The sequence below is a fragment of the Oculina patagonica genome, chromosome 5 (genome assembly GCF_052425735.1).
Source record: "Oculina patagonica isolate OP01 chromosome 5, crgOcupat, whole genome shotgun sequence".
Classification (NCBI taxonomy): Eukaryota; Metazoa; Cnidaria; class Anthozoa; order Scleractinia; family Oculinidae; genus Oculina; species Oculina patagonica.
Window position 1 is genome coordinate 11,556,199 of NC_135762.1, and position 19,910 is coordinate 11,576,108.

General features: G+C 37.9%; 2 protein-coding genes and 1 long non-coding RNA gene across 5 annotated transcripts; all 3 read right to left on the reverse strand.

Moving 5' to 3' along the window:
- Nucleotides 1-1,222: 1,222 nt before the first annotated feature.
- On the reverse strand, nt 1,223-9,153 carry LOC144655494 (uncharacterized). Of its 3 annotated transcripts, XM_078515738.1 has the most exons (4): nt 8,880-9,153; nt 6,368-6,445; nt 6,286-6,317; nt 1,223-3,952 (listed from the first exon to the last, which is right to left on the reverse strand). In XM_078515738.1, exon 4 carries the CDS (start codon nt 3,893-3,895, stop codon nt 2,087-2,089), a length of 1,809 nt encoding a protein of 602 aa, XP_078371864.1. In that variant the 5' UTR covers nt 3,896-3,952; nt 6,286-6,317; nt 6,368-6,445; nt 8,880-9,153; the 3' UTR covers nt 1,223-2,086. The 3 variants fall into 3 exon arrangements, with proteins under 3 accessions (XP_078371864.1, XP_078371866.1, XP_078371865.1); XM_078515740.1 differs by lacking the exons at nt 6,286-6,317; nt 6,368-6,445 and having other exon boundaries at nt 8,925-9,153; XM_078515739.1 differs by lacking the exons at nt 6,286-6,317; nt 6,368-6,445.
- Nucleotides 9,154-13,149: 3,996 nt separating this feature from the next.
- LOC144655001 (uncharacterized) lies at nt 13,150-14,151 on the reverse strand. Its single transcript, XM_078515223.1, has one exon. It carries the CDS (start codon nt 14,149-14,151, stop codon nt 13,150-13,152), a length of 1,002 nt encoding a protein of 333 aa, XP_078371349.1.
- A 94-nt stretch (nt 14,152-14,245) lies between these two features.
- On the reverse strand, nt 14,246-19,910 carry LOC144655566 (uncharacterized). The gene is made up of 3 exons (XR_013571144.1): nt 19,839-19,910; nt 16,465-16,549; nt 14,246-15,185 (listed from the first exon to the last, which is right to left on the reverse strand). It is a non-coding gene; the product is annotated as an uncharacterized LOC144655566 (long non-coding RNA).

Here is a 19,910-nt window from a genome sequence, read left to right on the forward strand (position 1 = left end):
TCTTTTGCACAAAACTTGTATTTAACTTTTTTCGGGTACTATAGGTATTTGTTAGTTCGTTTTTGTTCACGTTGAATTTATGATTGGCTTGCTGATAATAACTAATGCGTTATAAGTAAATCGTATGGTAAGTGCTGCATGCGATGACCGTGACAGACAGCGAGTTTACTATCGCTTCTTCTAAACATGCTCAAATGTTCTTGTGTTCGTAGAACAATTAAATGGTGACTTTGATCATTCCCCGGCTTGACAAAGTCAATATAGAAAACCTCAATGTTAAATGTTAAATTCACAAATTCCGCACTCTACTACAGTTGAACCTCGATTTAACGAACCTCTATATAACGAAGTCCACGGTTTAACGTACGATATTCTTCAGCGAGATAAACTAATAATAAAGCCAGGATACGAGCCATGCAGGATTCGACCAGGATCCGAGCTAGGACCCTAAGTAAACCCTAACCCTAACCTTATTATAAAAGCTAACCGCAAGCAACCCAAGCTACTTAGGCTAACCGGAGTGCTAGTTAGGCTAACCGAACGCTATTTAGGCTAACCGGAGCGCTAGCTCGGATCCTAGCTCGAATCCTAGCTCGGATCCTAACTCGAATCCTAGCTCGAAGTTTAGGTGTCCTCTACTTCAGCCCGGCCAAAAAATGTATGGAACAGGACTTCGACTTAACAATTATTGTTTTCCTGAATTCCTGGGTGCAATCGATTTTTGTCGTGCAATTCAATGTATTTTTTGTGGCGCCGAGGTTGCATTAAGTTTCCAACAGGTTCGAATCTCCTGCGATTTCTAGTTTACATGCGCGAATATGAAGTTGCAACTTCGGTGCGACAAAAGTTGCATTGAATTGTGAGATAAAAGTCGCCTGTGTAAACGGGCCTTTAGGCGGGAACTGTGCGTTTGACCATTGTGTGGGTATAGCGGCACACCCCCACCCAAAAATATAGAGTACCCCCTGGGGGTCTCGCTCTGTAAGCGCAACTTGTGGGCAAGTTTACTGGAAACGGGGCAGCTTGAAGAAGGTAACCGTTTTACTGTTTTGGGTGTTCCGGTGTCACAGTGATTTTGGTATCACTGTGCCAAAATAAAGCCAATAGAGTAAGGCAATAAAGTTGTTATCATTATGAAATTCCTTAGTGATTTTGGCATCCCAGAAGCGATACCAAAAGCACTGACAGCGCAGAATACAACAGACTGGGTCAAGTGAAGTTATCCACAATTCTGCTCAAAAAACATTTGTATCTTTATAACGAAGCTTTGACTAAACAACATTTAATCGTTCATAGCTTAAAATACGTCTGAAAGTAGTCACAATGTAAAACAAACCGTCGTCGTCAATTCGCGCTTTTAACTCGAAACACGCGTCGAAGTTCCTTGTGCGGACGTGCACATGCTCTTACAATGCAGGTGAAATTTTAACACAAAATGCGCGTTCCAGGGTGGCGCGTTCTAATTGTTTGTCGCATAAATATTGTAAATCAGTTTTATGCGAACATGATCACCAACTGAGAAAGGGCTGTCACGCAATAATTTTTTGTCAAGCAATATGCAGGTCACCAAGTTGTGAAATCCGACTCTTTTCCCTCCTGTATGAAATTTATCGCAATCCAAGTATTTTCAATCAAAGCGTTTTTGGTTTTCATTAATGCTCATTTATTTCATGTGAACTAATGACTTTTTTATTATTATGAGCAACAGGGTTAAGTGAAATGATAAATCGAGACGTCCGTTCAGTAAAGACTGCGATACCTAAATCCTTTAGTGGTTTGGGTATCCTCTCCTAATACTGACTCGTCCCCAGTAAAGTAACAAGCCGTTTATCATAAAGTGCATGTTTATGGTGAAAATTAACTCCAGGAAGAAAACACGTAAGACTTATGTTCTCTGGAGCTATGATCTGCCCCTGAAGGTGAAAGATAAAAACCAATTCCCCTACATACACATGGGTGTTTACTTTAATGAAATTAAAAAATTTCGACACCTTAACGGAGCGAGTAACGATGTAGTAAATGTAACATCAACACCAAAAACAATCAAATGACTAGCAAACACGACCAATAAAGCTTAGAATAACGTTTACGTAAGCACTGCTTTTCTCATATGATCATCGTAATGTTGGATGATACATGCCTTACTGCTAAATTCCTCCTGACAAATCCAACAGGTGAGGCTTTCAACTTGGCCTAAATTTTCTTCAGTCGTAGAAACAAACATACACGACGTTTCGATTTGAGTTGTTGTTTGTTCATTAAGGTGTCTTTCCGAATTAGAAACATGTTTATCATTCCGCCTGCAGTTTAAAGAACTGTCTTCGGCGTGCCTTTGTTCGTGTTGTTTGCAGTATAAAAGGTGTTTATAGCGCTTTTTACAGTGCTTGCATTCATACGGCTTTACTCCTGAATGTGTTCGTTCATGTTTGTTGCGATTTGATGACTTACTAAAGCACTTACTGCAATGCTTGCATGCATACGGCTTCATTTTATTGTGTGTTTCTTCGTGCTGTATACAAGCTGAAAAGTTGCTAAAGAACCGACCACAATACTTGCACTGATATGCCATCTCTCCTGTCACTTCTTGTCCACTATCAGGCGTGTTACACTCGACAACCATACGTGGCGTCTTCCATGAATGCGGTTTCACTCTTATTGTTTGCTCATTAAGGTGTCTTTTAGATTTAGAAACAGGTTTTTCATTTTGCTTGGAATTTAAAGAACTGTCCACGGCGTGCCTTTGTTCGTGTTGTTTGCAGGATAAAAGGTGTTTATAGCGCTTTTTACAATGCTTGCATTCATACGGTTTCACTCCTGAATGTGTTCGTTCATGATTGTTGAGAGCTGATGGACTTTTAAAGCACTTGCTACAATGCTTGCATTCATATGGCTTTACTCCTGAATGTGTTCGTTCATGTTTGTTTAGAGCTGATGGACTTTTAAAGCACTTACTACAATGCTTGCATGCATACGGCTTCATTTTATTGTGTGTTTCTTCGTGCTGCACACAAGCTGAAAAGTTGCTAAAGACCCGACCACAATACTTGCACTGATATGCCATCTCTCCTGTCACTTCTTGTCCACTATCAGGCGTGTTCCACTCGACAACCATACGTGGCGTCTTCCATGAATGCGGTTTCACTCTTGTTGTTTGCTCATTAAGGTGTCTTTTAGATTTAGAAACATGTTTATCATTCTGCTTGGAATTTGAAGAACTGTCCACGGCGTGCCTTTGTTCGTGTTGTTTGCAGGATGAAAGGTGTTTATAGCGCTTTTTACAATGCTTGCATTCATACGGTTTCACTCCTGAATGTGTTCGTTCATGTTTGTTGAGAGCTGATGGACTTTTAAAGCACTTACTACAATGCTTGCATGTATACCGCTTCATTCCAGCGTGTGTTCGTTCATGCAGCACATAAGCTAGAAAGTTGCAAAAGAACTGGCCGCAATACTTGCACTCATGTGCCATCTCTCCTGTCACTTCTTGCCCACAACTATTTCCTTCTTCTCTATTAGGTGTGTTACACTCGACAGCCATACATGGCATCTTGCATGTTTGCGGTTTCACTCTTGTATGCGTTCGTTCATGTGTCTTGCAGGATGATGATTTTCTAAAGCACTTGTTACAATGCTTGCATGAATATGGCTTCACTCTTGCATGTGTTTGTTCATGTTTCTTGCGATTTGATGACTTACTAAAGCACTTACTGCAATGCTTGCATGTATATGGCTTCATTCCATTGTGTGTTTGTTCATGCTGTATACAAGCTGAAAAGTTGTTAAATAACACACCACAATACTTGCACTTATATGTCATCTTTCCTATCACTTCATCCTGACGAACATTTTCTTCTTCCCTAGCAGGCGTGTTGCACTCGACACCCACACGAGCCATCTTGTTGATAGTTCAGAGAGCTTTGCTGTCCAGGTAATTACATGCTCCTGCGTCTTCCTAAAGAAATGACAAGGGGAATTTGATTTGACATCAGGTTCGCTCTTAAACGATTCTACGTCGAAATCTAGGTAGATGTCTGTAATTTGAGGTTCTATCATCATCATCATCATCATCCCATCATCATGTTTGTGTGTTTGTATGGTGAGTGTAGAGAAGGGGAGTGGACTGAACTGAATGCGTATATCAGGGTAGAGATAGGTTATGAAATTGTGTAAATTCACTCTTATTACAGTGACCAATATTAACTAGATGGTGCTCATATCGAGAACAGTCAACTGAGAGACATCTGTTTTTGACCGTTTTGCCTTTTTCAGTATCCCACTGTATGTTATCTAGCTGTACTACAAAAATGTTTATGCCCTACTTTAACTCTAACTCGCCTGTAATCATTTATTGTTGCTCAGTCTTAACTATAAAGTTCATAAAAAAAATTCTCAGGATTAAACTGCGGATCTATTAAGCATTCCGTTGAGAAAATAATATATACAAATGTTTTATGTTCTACTGATTATATCAGTGGTCGGAACAAAATTGCAAAAGGCTTTAAATAGGCCATTTCCGAGTTACCCTTTGCTTCTGCTTGAAAACGAGTCTACGAGTGAAACCATTCATATGAAAATGAGTTTCACCTACAGGTCCGTTTTAATGCAAATCAAACTCATTTTCATTTCAATGGTTTCGCACTTAGACTCGTTTTGAAACAGAGGCAAAGAGTAACTCGGAAATGGCCTATTATATCATAGGATTCTACGCCTTTGACATCAGCTAATTTGCATTTTACTTTTACTTTTTTTTTTACAGATCTTTGCAGTAGATAAAATATGAGGGGGAGATCTGTATAAGCGTTTACAATGGCGAGCCGATAGGTGAGCCATTGTAAACGCCCATACAGATCGGACGCGAATATTTTATTCTACTTGTGAAATGAAAACAATACAATGCAAATTATTGTCATGCGAATCAGTACAGATCTGTATCAAAAGTTAATGAAAACTAAAAAGCTGAGCAGGAGTTTGTATTGAGTTTTGTTTGTATTGAGGTTTTCAGTTGTGTACATGTGATCTGAATATGGTACTGAGATTGGTTTGCACCCGCATGAATATTTAATGAATTTTACAAGTAAATCTAAAGCGTTGCATCACAAATTTCACATCCAATATAAACATATTGCAGTTTCCCGAATTGCTTTTTGCTCTTTTTGTACTTTGTAAGATTTGTTACCAACATAAAACATTGTTATGAAAAGATAGCGACAACATTCTCTTTTATGTTTCTGCTAGCTACAGGTTTCCTTTTGTAAGCCAATTGTTTGGGGGAAATTCAAGCATAGTTAGTAGAGGTGACCTGTACTAACTATGATTCAAGACAGTAATGGGAAAAAGGCACATTTCACTATGGTTAACCATGCAGCAAACCGAAAACAAGTGACAAGATTATGCTCTTTAGGATTAACCATTCTATTTTAAATGTCGGTTGTTTTAATTGTACATTGCATTGTTCAGTGTTTTAGATCAACAGCACTATATACTTTAAATAAAAATTAATACAGTTTATTAACCTTTGGGATGGCATGAAGGGGACCTTAGATATTATTTAGCATTTGACAAGCGAGAAATAAGTTATGTGTGACTAATATAGTGGGTACCCTGTGATCTGATTGTGATTGTAATCCTGTGCAAGCAAGCAAAAGGCAAAAGGAATTCAAATATTTGACTTGTACTTCCTTTTTAAATTCTTCTTTACGTTTCATTACATTTTGCCTTGTGCACAGTTCTGGCAACTAGTGAGAAAGACAACAGAAATAGTGCACCATTTATCGCACCTCCCTGTCAGTGTTTGACAAAGCTAAGAGACCAGTCAATATTTTAGGTTGGGGAGGGACATCTGGTGCAAATAAGGGAGAAATAAATTTGAGGGAGATTAAAGGAGGTGAGTGGGTAAGAGGGGGAAGGGTCAGCAAAACAATTGCTTCATAAAAGCAAAGTTCTCATTAGAAGGCGGGACCCAGGTACCAGTACCAGGATACACAAGAGTCAGTACCCACGGTACCCACCTACTTTCAAATTGAACATAAGGAAGTTTGCTTCATTGTGTTCTTTTCTGTCTGCCTACTCTCTTTTTGATGCCTTCCTACTTTAAAACTCATTGAAACCCCTGTAAAAGGGGAGGGTCGGGGAGTTTGAACACAGCCTCCCTTCATTTGCACCAGCCCTCCCCCTCGTCCCTAAGATCTAAACTGGATTTAAAACAATAACCACACTCAATACAGTCCTTCTAAAATTATGTAGTCTTCAAATTGTGGTTCTCTGATATTAACAATGCAACCATACCTTTTGACGCTGGTAAATGTTTAAAGATTTCTAGGTAATATATCAGTCAAATCCAAAGGTGTCCAAATCCAAATTTTGGTCAAATTTTCCACTTTGCTGGTAGTTTACATGAACAGATGCCTCACTGGTATGGCCTTCACAGAGCATCAAATTCCCCACCCTGTCATGTTTAAAAAGAAAAAGGACAGATTACAATGTAATTGCTCTTCCTAGCTCTAGTAATACATTTGTGTATGTATATACATGTATTCCCTACTGACAAAATGCAGACCTACCTGGCAAGAGAAATAATATTACACTTACAATGCTGCGTTTGAATGTAAGTAGTGAGTGACCCAAGCCCAGGGGGGTACTTGCAGTGAGGGAGGTCCGACATATTATTTTAGGTCAAAAATGTACACCCTTGGTATTTTTTTAGATCAAAAGATCTGTCATGTATTTTTTTAGGTCTTAAAGTCTGTTTGATTGAATAAATCAGTATCGAGGTGCTAGGTCTTGTACTTTTTGGGGTAGAAAATTTTGATGCGAGGTATTTTTTTGGGTGTAAAATTTCAGGCTCATATATTTTTTTGGGGTTCGCAATTTGAAGCTCCGTCGGATTATACTGCAAGTACCCCCCTGGCGACCCAAGCATCCATGGTGACACAATGCATGACAAAAGCCATAAGCTTGGGTTGCCGACCAAAGTTGTATTGATGTAATGTATATGAAATGATTCATATATGAACTGCGGATGTATATGAGAGTGATAAATGATCGTCGCAGTGACCGTGACCTCCGCGATACCGGTGTAAAGCTGCATTGATAGTCAAATGCCCGACAGACATGCCCACACTAAAGAGCTAGCCCCAAAGAAAATGCCTGGGGTTTGCCAGGGCAGGAAGGGGGGGGGGGGGGGGGATTGGGCTCTCTAAGATTTGTCTGATACATATAGTCATTTGGTAATTATAATAATCGTTATTGATTGCATAATTATTGTATCATTTTTATGTCCCTACATGTTAGGTTTGCCTGCACCTCAGACAGTGCATTATGCTTTAGAAGGTTAGAATTTTAAGAAAAGCTTGCTTTTAAAAAACTCAATGGAAAACATTTTCCTGACATACACACTGTACAATAACCCTGTACAGTAGAATCTCGATTTCTGAAACTCTTGGTTTTCAGAAGCTTTTTAATTCTCTTGAACTAATTTTGCTTCCCTGAATAGTACTTCGCTGCAATTTTAATCCTGATTTCTTTTAAACCTCCAAATACTCTGAGCAATTCTTCTTCCTCTGGACTTTAAAAAAATTGAGATTATACAGTGGTACTTAAGCCTGCAAATACACAGCCACCTCTTGTTTGCTCCCGCTACTATGTGCAAAACCCATTTCGCACATAGTAGCGGAGGTGAATGAGAGGTGGCTGTATTGCTGGTTTTCACTGTCACACTAGTAATGCTCCTGTCCAAGCTACTAAAAAGTAAATCCAACGCTATCAAGTCACAAAAATCAAGAATAATACAGGTTGTAGAAAATTGTTTCCAAGTCTTGGGTCACTATGGTATTCCATTCTTGAGTTATCCGTCAAAAGGTTCCACACAAATTTATAGAGAGCACAGTATAGCTATACTGTGCTCTCTATATACTGAAACGCCATGTTGAGTTCGTGTAAGGGGCACCAAGATGCCGCCACCGGAAATCAATGAAAACATCTGAAATTTATTTCTGCTATAAAAAGCAGTCAGTTCACCTTCATGGATATGTAAACATTCTCATTAACACTTCTCGTAAAACCTCAGCTGCTTAGATTGTTAAAAATAACAGGATGAGGCATTTTTCGTAGGCGTACAAATGTATCTGACAGCCTTCAAGCGGCCATTATGATGTTGTGTGGCATGAAACTCCGAAATTAAAATTGTTATATCTTAATGAAAGCTTTCAATATTATATATATTTTGGACGTCTAATAGGCAGTGAACTAAAGATTCAGGGGGCTTACGATTCTGGATTTTAGAATTTTGATGACGTTGTGTGAAAACCAAGAATTATAGGCAGGCTAAGATTCTACTGAAATTAAATTGCACACTTTCCTGCCAGATTATTTTTGGTGAATGAGCAACACTAGTGAGAGGCCCTGCCAGGGGACAAGCGACATGACCCAAAAAGTAGTGACAGCACATAAAATAGAATCAACTTAAGTAAAGTATCCGGTGAACTAGCAGAAGAAAACATTTTAATTTGCCTGTCAAAAGGTTTGTATAGTTGGACTTCAAGTAAACTGTCATACTGCGGTTCCATCGATCAGAAAACAACAAAACTTTTACAAACAATTTAAATTGAATTTGAAACCTTTCCATTTTACTACATAAAACATCTTGCGACCGGTGATTTTTGGAGAAGTAAAGGGAGGGATGAAAATGAAAACAAGAGACCAAACATTGTCTGTGTCAAGACTTCTGTGGGTCTAAGATTGTACAACAGTTGAGAAGGGATAATGTTTATGATCGAGCCAAAATTTCATCATCCCTACTGGCGAAAGACCTGTAATTATTTCAAGTTGTGTATTCTAATTCAGTAAGATACATAAAGGTAACCTCGTATTTTAAAACTTACCTAGATATGAAAAGGATAGTTCTAAAAAGACTCTCTTAACTTTACACAGTGACAGAAGTTATAAAGCAGCGACGAAGTCTTCGACAACAAATCACATCTTGGCCGCCATGACAGCAATCTCGAGTTCCACGTAGTGTATACGCTGTTTATGCATTGTAAATATGATAATTGATCCCCACTGAGTTTTCAGCTTGAAATTTTTCTTTCACCGTGCTATTTCTTCAACAATTTCCTATAAAATTCTTGCAAACTTTCGAGTCAAATTGTTAGAGAGTTCGAGGCGTCGAAAACAGGAAGTGACGTCAGTTTTTGCGTTTGACCGAGCCCAAAGTTCACCTCCTCTTCAGTCAGCGGTAGGTCGTTGAACTCTGGGAAAATGTAAACATAGGCACGTTGAGCGTGCAGGAGTTATTTTTTCTAGTTGATGGGGTGACTTGGGTTGAAACTGGGTGATTGTCCTGTTGGGCTGGTTTATGTCATGGGTTGAGTTGCTGTAAACAGATAGTATGACGGCGCTGGATCACGTACGCTTACCTGTGCCCCAGGCCCAAGGGGGGGGGGGGGGGGTACTCCGGCTTGTGAATGACGGGGATGATCGAAGGATTTTTTTGGGTTTGAGATTTTCGATTCTAGGATTTTTTGGGTTGGAAAATTTGGCAAGTATTTTTTGGGGTGACTTGATTAATATAGGGGATTTTTTTGGGGGGTATTAAAAACGAACAAAAGTGCCTTGGCGTATTTATGTTTATGATCATGGGTCCTGAGTTTTGCCTCCATTCGATCATCCCCGTCATTTACAAGCCGGAGTACTCCCCTGGGGCCCCAGGTGTGGGTTCGGTCTTGTGTAGGGGTGTAGCTAAATGCTTAATGTCAAAACCACAAAGACCCACTAAAGTGCACTAAACGGTTTGTTTTTTAGAAGGTTAAATTGGTTTTGGTTTGAATGCAATGATATGGGGTTTTTTTGTTTTGGTCGGTCAGTATAAATCACGGAGTATAAGGCAGCAGGTCACGAAGTGGGGCTCCGTTTTATGGGTTACTTAAGTCTAGGGTATATTTGATAGTTACTTTAATGCTCGTAGGTCGTGCTTTATTACTAAATGCGCGTTTTATAGGGTAGTACGTATTTTGCAGTTAGTCTGAAGTTCAGGGATTGCGTGACGCGTGTTTTGAGAAACGCTAGTGTGTGACAAGGGACTACAGCTCAAATCTGTAGTGGTTAAACACAGCCGAGAAATGCGAAAACAGATGAACCACCAACACTCTGTTTCGATCTGCAAGCATCCATGACTTTATAGCAACCGCTGGGATGGCAAGTCTTTGATATTGCTAAATCACAACTTTTTTTTTGGAAAACCCACATTTTAGGTTGGTCGGACGACGGTAAACGGAGACTAAAGAAGGGGGGACGGCCTAAAAAGCGTAACCTGTGTATTTTTTTTTTAGGGTGAATGCGTTTGTGGAAATTTAAGATGGATTATATCTCGCAGTATGAACTAGTTTGAGAGATGAAGTTTCAGTACTAGGCTATTGAAATGTAAATGTGAGACAAATAAACAAATCAGTGAAAGCTTATTTCTTTAATAATGTGAATACTCCAGAAAATACGTGATTCCTAAAATGGACTAAAAAATACGTCACTTGCGCTCTGTTAGATCAGAACTGTTTAGTTTAATCGGCATAAATTTTCATATCTGATTGAAAACCAAGAACTACACGCTAAAAGCTAACACACCAGCTGGTCAACCAAAATATATTTCACATCTACACAAGTGTAGGAGCATATTTTGGGATTATTTTAAAAATATATTTCTTAATACGCGCTCGAGCGTTAAGATTATTTGTTCATCTGCGGAAAACAAGAATTTCAATTATAAGTTAAATGTGAACTCGCGTTTCCTAAGTGAGAACTCACGTTGCGGATTACTTTAAGATTATCTTTCAGCTTTATCTACTTTTCCGTAGCCACTGAATGGTTACTCATATTTAGCTTGTAAAAGGAATCCTTGTAACTTTAAAAATAATTTCGGTTAACCGCTACTGTAAACTTTAAGACTTAGGAAACACGAACACTTTAGAAAAGATATTTATCAAGCTTAAAATCTGCTTTCTATTGTAGCTTATTGTAAAACTTATTGGTTTCCGCAAGAGGTGTTTTCAGCTACCGGATAATGCAAGATAACTAATATTGCCGAAACGAACTATTTGATTAAGTTGCGGAATCGTTCGCACTTTTACAGCTCAACCTCGCATATTGATAAGTTCTACAGTTCTCATTAAAAACTAAATTCGCTCGCAAGAGTTTACACCTTCGAGTTTTCTTATTCGCAGGTGATTTGCTTTTTGCTGAATTTTACATAGATTTTCGTTAGTAAACTAAAATATTTTAACAACACTAGCTTCGTTGAGATACTAGCTTTCGATCTAGCCGATTGTTTTTCTGTAAGGAGTTTTAGTTCCTAAGATATTTCTTACTTTGCAAAAAGTTTCACAAACAAAGAAAACATTACATCATTTCGGTTTTCTTTGTTCTCGGAAGTTGGAACATCTAAAAACACCTAACTTTCGTATATGAATAGCACGGAAACTTGTGAAAAGTAATTAATTTTAGTATTTTCCTTTAAATAGAGCTGCCTTGTAGCTCTCGAGGATTCATAATCAGTAACAATCAGAGTCATAACCAGAGATGTAATCAGAAACAACACACGACGAATGACTCTGGACACTCTCAAATACGCTAAAGCGAGAACTTGTAGCAGAAGAACAACCCAGAATTAAACGCTGTTAACCGAAGACTTTTGGCTCTGTCATCCTACTCAATCTGTCCTGCTACACAAGCAAGTATTAGTCGTCTCATAAAAATTGCCACATAAAAATTGCTCGTGCAAACTCGCCTTAATTCGATGGCCCATTCATTCACTCAACACATAGCCCCTCCACGATGGTTAAGAGGTATTTTTTTGGAAAATTAACTCAAATGTTAATACTTTATCACATCAGAAATATATACAAAAAAGACAAGGAATTATGCAGATAAATAAATAAATAAGTGATAAGTTTAATAAATAAATTATCAAACAAAATTAATTAATTAAGTCAGTCAGTAAGTGAGTAAGCAAGCAAGCAAGCAAGCAAGCAAGCAAGCAAGCAAGTAAGTAAGTAAGTAAGTAAGTAAGTAAGTGAGTAAGACAAAAAATAAAATTAAGTAAAATAGCAATAATGGAGGGGTTTGGAAAAAAGGATAGAAATTTGGATTAAGCACGAATAAAAGTTGAGAGTTTCCTATTTTGTTGTAATGTTTAGTCATCTTTGTCGCTCTATGATGTCATAGACTAATTTAACCTTGGCTACAAAAACGTTTAGTAACGGTTCCATACTGTTTAATTTGCATTATTGGAGTTGATTTAATAACATTATCTTCACTTTCTCTAAACTTGCCAAACAAAATAATTAGTAAAATATTAAAAAGCGATCTCTGGTTAAAAATATGATGAAAACGAGCTTTCGACTACCAGTCTGTAGTCTTTGACAAGTAATGAATAAAAAGCGCGAACGTTAAAATATATACCATAAAAAGTGTGAAAAAACAAAATTATAATAAAGACAATAAAAATGTTTGTGTGCGGGTAAAAATGCTAATGAAAGGTTCAAAATAAAATTGAATATTGTCTTGGTAATTGTTTCGCATTATTGTCAGCATGGTTCGTAATTGCTGTGTGCCAGGATTCCAAAGTTTTTCTAACGCGGAAATTTCCTTTATCAATCACACGTGCACTGTCAAAGTCGATGGAATGGTCATTCAACCAGGCATGTGAGGCGATGTTAGAACCTTTTTTAAAGGTTTTTGTGTTTCTAATGTTCTTTTTTTCTTGTTTTTAAACATCTTCCCGTCTCGCCGATGTAACTCCACGGGCAATCGGCGCATGGTATCTTGTAGACGACATTTGTTTGTAGTTCCGCCCGAGGTCTTGCTTTCTGGGAAACAAACTCTTGTTGTAATGTTTTAAGCGGTCTGCTTGTGGTTTGGATTCCATTGTTTCTTAGAAGCCTCGAGAGAGGTTCAGTTAGGCCTTTGATGTAAGGTAAAACCGCATGGCCACAATGTGAGTCTGAAGTATCAGCCCATCTGAAAACTCATTCCTACCAATTCTTCTGAAGATGGTGTGATTGCCAGAGGTGGTTTCTTCTTCAGAATGTTAGATATGACCGATTGTGGGTAGTGTTCGATTTCAGAGCATCAGTGACGTGACTTAATTCTTTCGCTTTTCCCTCAAGGGGTACTTGGTAGGTTAGAAGCACGATTCAGGAGAGTAGAGGCATTACTCAGTTTGTGTTTCTTTTCGTGGTGTGAATAAAAATCCAAATATCGGTCTGTGTGAGTAGATTTCCTGTAAACATCGATAGTTATGACGCCATTGCTCCTGGATACCAAAGTGTCTAAGAAGGGTATCTGTCCGTTACTCTCATGTTCAATGGTGAAGGCTATTTTTGGGTCAATTGAGTTAAGAGTGTCATGAAAGGATGCGACAGAGTGTTTCTTTATAATGACAAAACTATCGTCGACGTAACGCTTCCAAATTTTTGGAGGTGTCGAGGAGGCAGTGATCGCTGATTCTTCGATAATCTCCATGCAGAGATTTGCAACAACAGGACTGACAGGGCTTCCCATTGCGCAACCATGGATCTGTTTGTAGATGGAATCATTGTAAACGAAGTTGTTCGAAAGAGTGAAATCCAGAAGGGAAACAATATCATCAGTAGTGAGGCTGGTTCTTAGGTGTAAGTTGGTATCTTCATTGAGTTTTTCTCGGATGTATTCACAGGCTTTCTTAACAGGGATGGCAGTAAAGAGTGAGACGACATCAAAAGAAACCATGTATTCGTCATCAGTAATTTCTAGATTGGCGACTTGGTCAACAAATTCAATTGAGTTGGAGACAGAATAACCGTTGCAGTTCTGGATGGGTGCTAGGATGTCGGTGAGAAATTTGGATGTGTTGTAGAGAGCAGAACCAATACAGGAGACAATAGGTCGAAGAGGATAACCTGGTTTGTGATGTTTAATAGAACCTCGTATGGCGGGTGGAACAGCGTCAGTGGATCGTAGTTTTCGATAAGTCGACTCGCCAATCTTATCTTTCTTCTTGAGATCTAGTAGCATGTGGTTAAGTTCTCTTTCGATTTTGGCGAATGGAGATTTCTGAACCAGCTGGTAGGTCAGGTGATCGCTGAGTAAGGCTTCCATTTTCTCGTTATAATCAGCTCTATCCATAACAACAAAACAGTTTTCATCATATTTTTAACCAGAGATCGCTTCTTAATATTTTACAATGTCTTACCCTGGTTACTCGTCTATTTTTAAAAATAATTAGTGTTACAGTCTCTACATAAGTAGTATGTTTCCTAAATCCAAGAAAAGAGAGCTTGTTAAAAGTTCTTACAGTAGAAAAGCAGATGTTCAAGGGAATCTTGCAATTTTCTTCAGTCAGTGAAGACAACTTATTCAACTTTTTGAGAAAGTGAATTACTGTTCTTGGCACCTCCCAACGTTTTTCTTTTGTAAATTTCCACCAGGGGAGGGGAGAGGGTCGATGGCATGTACTCTCGGATTTACTTGTCACTCTGCTTGTATTTCAAAGAGCTGTCTTCTGGGTGTCTTGCTTGATGTTTCTTGCAATTTGATAATTGATTAAAACGCTTGTTACAATGCTTGCATGCATACGGCTTTTCTCCCGTATGCGTTAGTTCGTGTTTCTTGGAACTTGAATATTCGCTAAAGCATTTATTGCACTTCTTGCAAATATATGGCTTTACTCCTGTGTGTGTTCGTTCATGTTTTTTGCAGTTAAATGAAGTACTAAAGCACTTATCACAATGCTTGCACATATACGGCTTCACTCCTGTATGTGTTCGTTCATGAACCCTGCATACTGATAATTGGCCAAAGCACTTGTTACAATGCTTCCATGCATACGGCTTCTCTCCTGTATGTGTTCGTTCATGTTTCTTGCAATCTGAGGGGTAGTTGAAGCACTTATTGCAATAATTGCATGCATAAGGTTTTACCCCTGTATGTGTTCGTTCATGTGCTTTGCAATGTGATGAATAGCTGAAGCACTTGTTACAGTGCTTGCATGAATATGGCTTCATTCCACTGTGTGTTTGTTCGTGTTGTTTGCAAGCCATCTCTTGTGTCACTTCCTGTTGAGTAACATTTCCTTCTTCGCATAAAGACGCAATGCACTCCACATCCTTACAATGCATCGTGTTTTTAGCTCAGTAAACTTCCTTTTTTGTCAGATGCCTCTTTCTATTCGTAAAGAAAAGACAAAGGATATTTAGCATCACATTTGCTCTCACTGTTTATGTAGGTGGATGCGTGTCCAATGTTACGAGATGGTTCTGTTTTTAAATAATGAGTGAACTGATACCTTTATTTAGACACGGTAAGGATAAAGCTATAAGCTTGTGGGGCCTTGTATTCCTGATCAAATTAGAATTTGGAAGTGTTGGTTTTTGTGGTGGGAGGAAAACCGGAAGACCCGGAGAAAAACCCTCTGAGCGCTGCAAGGAAGAGAAGCAACACAAACTCAATCCACATATGACACCAGGTCGGAATCGAACCCGGGCCACATTGGTGGGAGGCGAGCACTCTCACCACTGCGCCATCCCTGCTGTTAATAGTGGTCATGCACTTAGCTTCATTTACATGTATACAGTATATGTTTATGACTGTTTTGCCCAACCATCGAGAATAACATTACTACAACAGAAATGATTATTTATGCTAATCTCTCGAAAGGGTAAAACCTGAATTTGTTCCTCAGAATCCTAGGTTTAAAGTCCATGACCCTGCTTGTGATCCAGTGTCATTCTAATTTTAGTGTTATTGTTACTTGCTCTTAAGGTAATTCTACTGAAATAGAACCTGCACTAAGTTTTTTGTCAAACTTTGCCTATTGATTGTTTATGTTATAGGAACTTAAATTTAGAACCAAAAAATGGGGGGTGTCCATGCTTGTTTAGGTGCACTAGCACCTTCTTTATACCTAATAAATCCCCTATAGTATCACAATGCTTGCTAAATTCACGTTTCTTATTTTACACGGAGAATTGGGCCATAATTATTCTACAGAAAGAAAGTTACTTCCCAGTTCGAAACAGCAAAAAAAATATAATAGGTCAAGTTCCCTGTTTTCGAGAAAAAAAGGATTTACCTCTCTGGCGAGATCTAGTCGTAGAGAAAAAGCTAGCATTTTTAAATGCATCTGCGCTAATCACGGATGAATTTATGTGCAGAAGGGATAAAATAATGAGGAGACGTTTCGACATAAAAGCTTACTTCATCCCAAGGCCACTTAATAGTTTTCAACCAATCACAGCACAAGTTTAAAATCAATCATGTTGTTGTAGTGCCATTGTTAGCAAGAAGAAGAAATAATAAATTTTGACTGCTTGTTTTGACTGTTCAAATTTGTATTGACCTGAACAGCATGCAAACAAGCAACAAAACGAATCTTAAACCCAGGGTGTAAAAAATAACTCTGCAAGACAAAAATTATTTTATTGAACAAGATATATTTACACTCAACTCAAAGTCTGGTCCTGAAACTAATCCAAGCTCAGGGACAAAACAACTATAAAGCCAGCCACAAAAACAGCTTTGTTACCTGTAGGTACAGATTATTTTATTTCAATCCAATAGTGTAGACGAAACTGCAGCCAGTTGAAACTGGCCATTTGAACCTGGCTGTAGAAAGAAACCCAGACAGAAATAATCTTAAAGTCAACAACAATAACGAAAACATATAAGCAACAAAAGATTATTCAAACATGGCAAAACAAATTTGAACCCATACACAAAAAAACTTACTACATTAACTATGATTCTTTTGATTCAAACTCATGCAGTGATTGGCTGAAAACTTTCAGGTGGTTGTGGTTAAAGGAGTTTGACTGTAACTTGCATTTTAGTTTTGCATTTGGAAGATTTTACAAGTAGAAGTATTGTATTTGCATTCAAATACCAGTAATAATTAATAAGAAGAAGAAAATTGCACCATGTGAACTGGTTGTAGGATCACAAGAATTTTGCCATTCTTCTCCCACAGGGATGAAATTATAGCATTTTATAATAAATTATATTTAAGTTTGACTTTTAATATCTCAACATGCCGGTCTCAAATCGTTTTCTGTGTCCTCACTAATTATTGTGAAAGTGAATGGTAATAATAAAATTTTTGACTGTTGGCTCAAACGAGCATCAGAAAACATGACAAATTGAGGCTGATTAGTATGTATCCAGAGGGGTTTCAAAACGGCTTCCCTGTAGCCCTAAACACCCGGCATATTAAATCGTACGTTCGGTTTTTGAACTTAATCGAACCCAATCGAACGTAAATCGAATGATTAAATTCAATGTTGTTCAATCATCGAACAAAATCCAACTCACAAAAGATCAATGCAAATCAAACCAAATTGAACAATTGATAAAGTCTGATGAGACTCGATTTAGTTCTGTCACGAGCGATACCTAAGCGAGTGACTTACGCCATGTCACAATATAATCTGAATCAAGCAAAATCGAATATTTGGTTTTCCATCATTTGATTATCACGGGGATTATAAATGCGTCAATCAATCCAGCCATCTAAAGTTATGTTTCCATATTTATTTTTAGACCCAAGATTTGGAGAATCTCAACATTTGCTGGGCATTTGTTACCCAGGTTGTTAACGTCGGAAAGAGTTTCATGAGTTTTGTAAATTAATACCTTGAATCAAATTTTGCCATTTCCAACGGTACGCTCCAAGTACCGTTGGTTTTATGACACTCAATTAGCCATGTTCAAAAGGAGTAGGGGACTGGGTACGAATATTCAATATCCATTGCACTGAAAAACTGGGCCCGTCATCTGAAAGAGCATCCAAAAATTAGTAACTCAACCAAATTTGAGAGTTATTGGTTTAAACGCAAAGGCATGGAACTCTTTTAAAAATCGTTAAAATAAGAGAGCTTAGTATGGCTGGATGGACAGCTGTCCCTCCAATCCATACTTAGCTCTTTCATTTTAGCAATTTCTAAAAGTGAACTATACATATGTGTTTAAACCAATAACTCTCAAATTTGGTTGAGTTACTAATTTTTGAATGCTCTTTCAGATGACGGGCCCGACAGTGTAATCGATATTGAATATTTGAACCCAGTCCCCTGCTCGTTTTGAACATGGCTAATTGAAATCTTATTGATGAAATCTTATTGATGATTTATGATTTAAATGTGTCATTAGTGGTTTTATTTACCTTGCTACATGTATATGGGAATATTTTGCCTGAATAAAATCACAGAAGTGAGTAATATGTTTTTTAATGGTTGGATTTGAGTATTTATAACTAGATCATGCACACAATTTTATTTTATGGCTTACTACATATTAGATTGCTCAAATATTATGTTTTGATTCTTTATGATCAAATAAAAGACAAAGATTATACGATACTGTGTCCAGTAACTTATTCCAAAACCATTTAAGAAATAAACAATAATTTCTTACGTACTCATTAGGTTCCAATTTCTTTATTTTGAATTTCAGCTACAAGTTCAATTTCCAAACTTAATGCAACTAAATCGAACACTTAATTTCGATCTCATATGATCTGGTTCGGAAATAGAACTCACAAAAAAAATAGTCGTCTGATTTTGTTCGATGACCAAACAACATCAAATTTAATCATTGGATGTCTTCTGAAATTCATTAGATTGAGTGCGGGTACCGTAAATGGGGTCCTAGGGGAGGCGTTAAATAGATATGAGGCGTTTATTAGAGAGAGGCGTTTAGTTCAATTTAACAGTGACAAAGTCAATAAAACAAATAGGTTGGGTAGTTTTCTAGTGGAGTAAGATACATAACAGAGTTAGTGAGTACCGTAAATGATCTAATAAACACTCGGGGCGTCTATTAAATTTTTGGGGTCCTTGGGGAGGCGTTAAATAGATATGAGGCGTTTATTTGAAAGAGGCGTTTATTTCAATTTAACAGTAACAACATCAACAAATCAAATAGGATGGGTAGTTTTCTGGTTGAGTAAGGTACATAACAGAGTTGGCGAGTAGGAGACTAATCTAGTCTGCGCTAATGCAAAACCTAGATATGTTGTTCATAGTTTGATATCGACTTTTTTATCGTCATGTCAGGTTCAACCATGTTGGCCTCTTCGATGTCCCCGAGTCAAGCAAAAAACTAACTTAATTGCATGATTTTACTCTATGGAGCATTTTCTTGGTTTTTGAGATGATTCTTGAAGGGGGCATCTATTAGACATGGGGTGTTTATTAGAGAGGGGTGTCTAATACAAACTTTGTACTTTAGGGGAGGCTTTTATTAGATACGAGGCATTTTTTTGAGAGTGGGGGTTTATTAGATCATTTACGGTATACATAATCCTTCAAACATGAAAGCCAGTTTGAGGAGTTACAAAATTGTATGCACAAGAATTAATTATATAAGGCTATACTGTGCTTTTTCAGCTTAGTCGCTCCAATGGAAGAATAAACAAAGGTAAAAGGAATTAGTTAGAGTAATAATGCGTTATTACCTAATGAAAGAGTGTTTAATAAACTATTTTTGACTGGTCAGACGATGTTAACTTTTAATTAGGCGGTCGTAACCACCAGCGATTGACCAAAATGTTCACAGCCCTCCATTTTCTCGTTTTTCTCTTCGATTGCTCTCTTCTCTCGCTGTTTCTCTCGCGTCATTTTGCTTTGAACAAACAGACTAGCCTGGCTGCGACCAGCGAGGGAGGTCTAAAATCCTGCTAAAATTCAGGGGCTGTCAAAACTCTAGCGACTGGCCTGTGATTATTTCACGCCTTCATTCGTGTTCAGTGGGATGCATAAAGGTGACTTGCATTCTTAAGTTTAGGTAGGTATAAAAGGGATTCTAATAGACTCTCTTACCTTTATAAAAAAGCAACAACGTCTTCAACAACAAATCACATGTACGCCGCCATGACAGTGATTACATTAGAG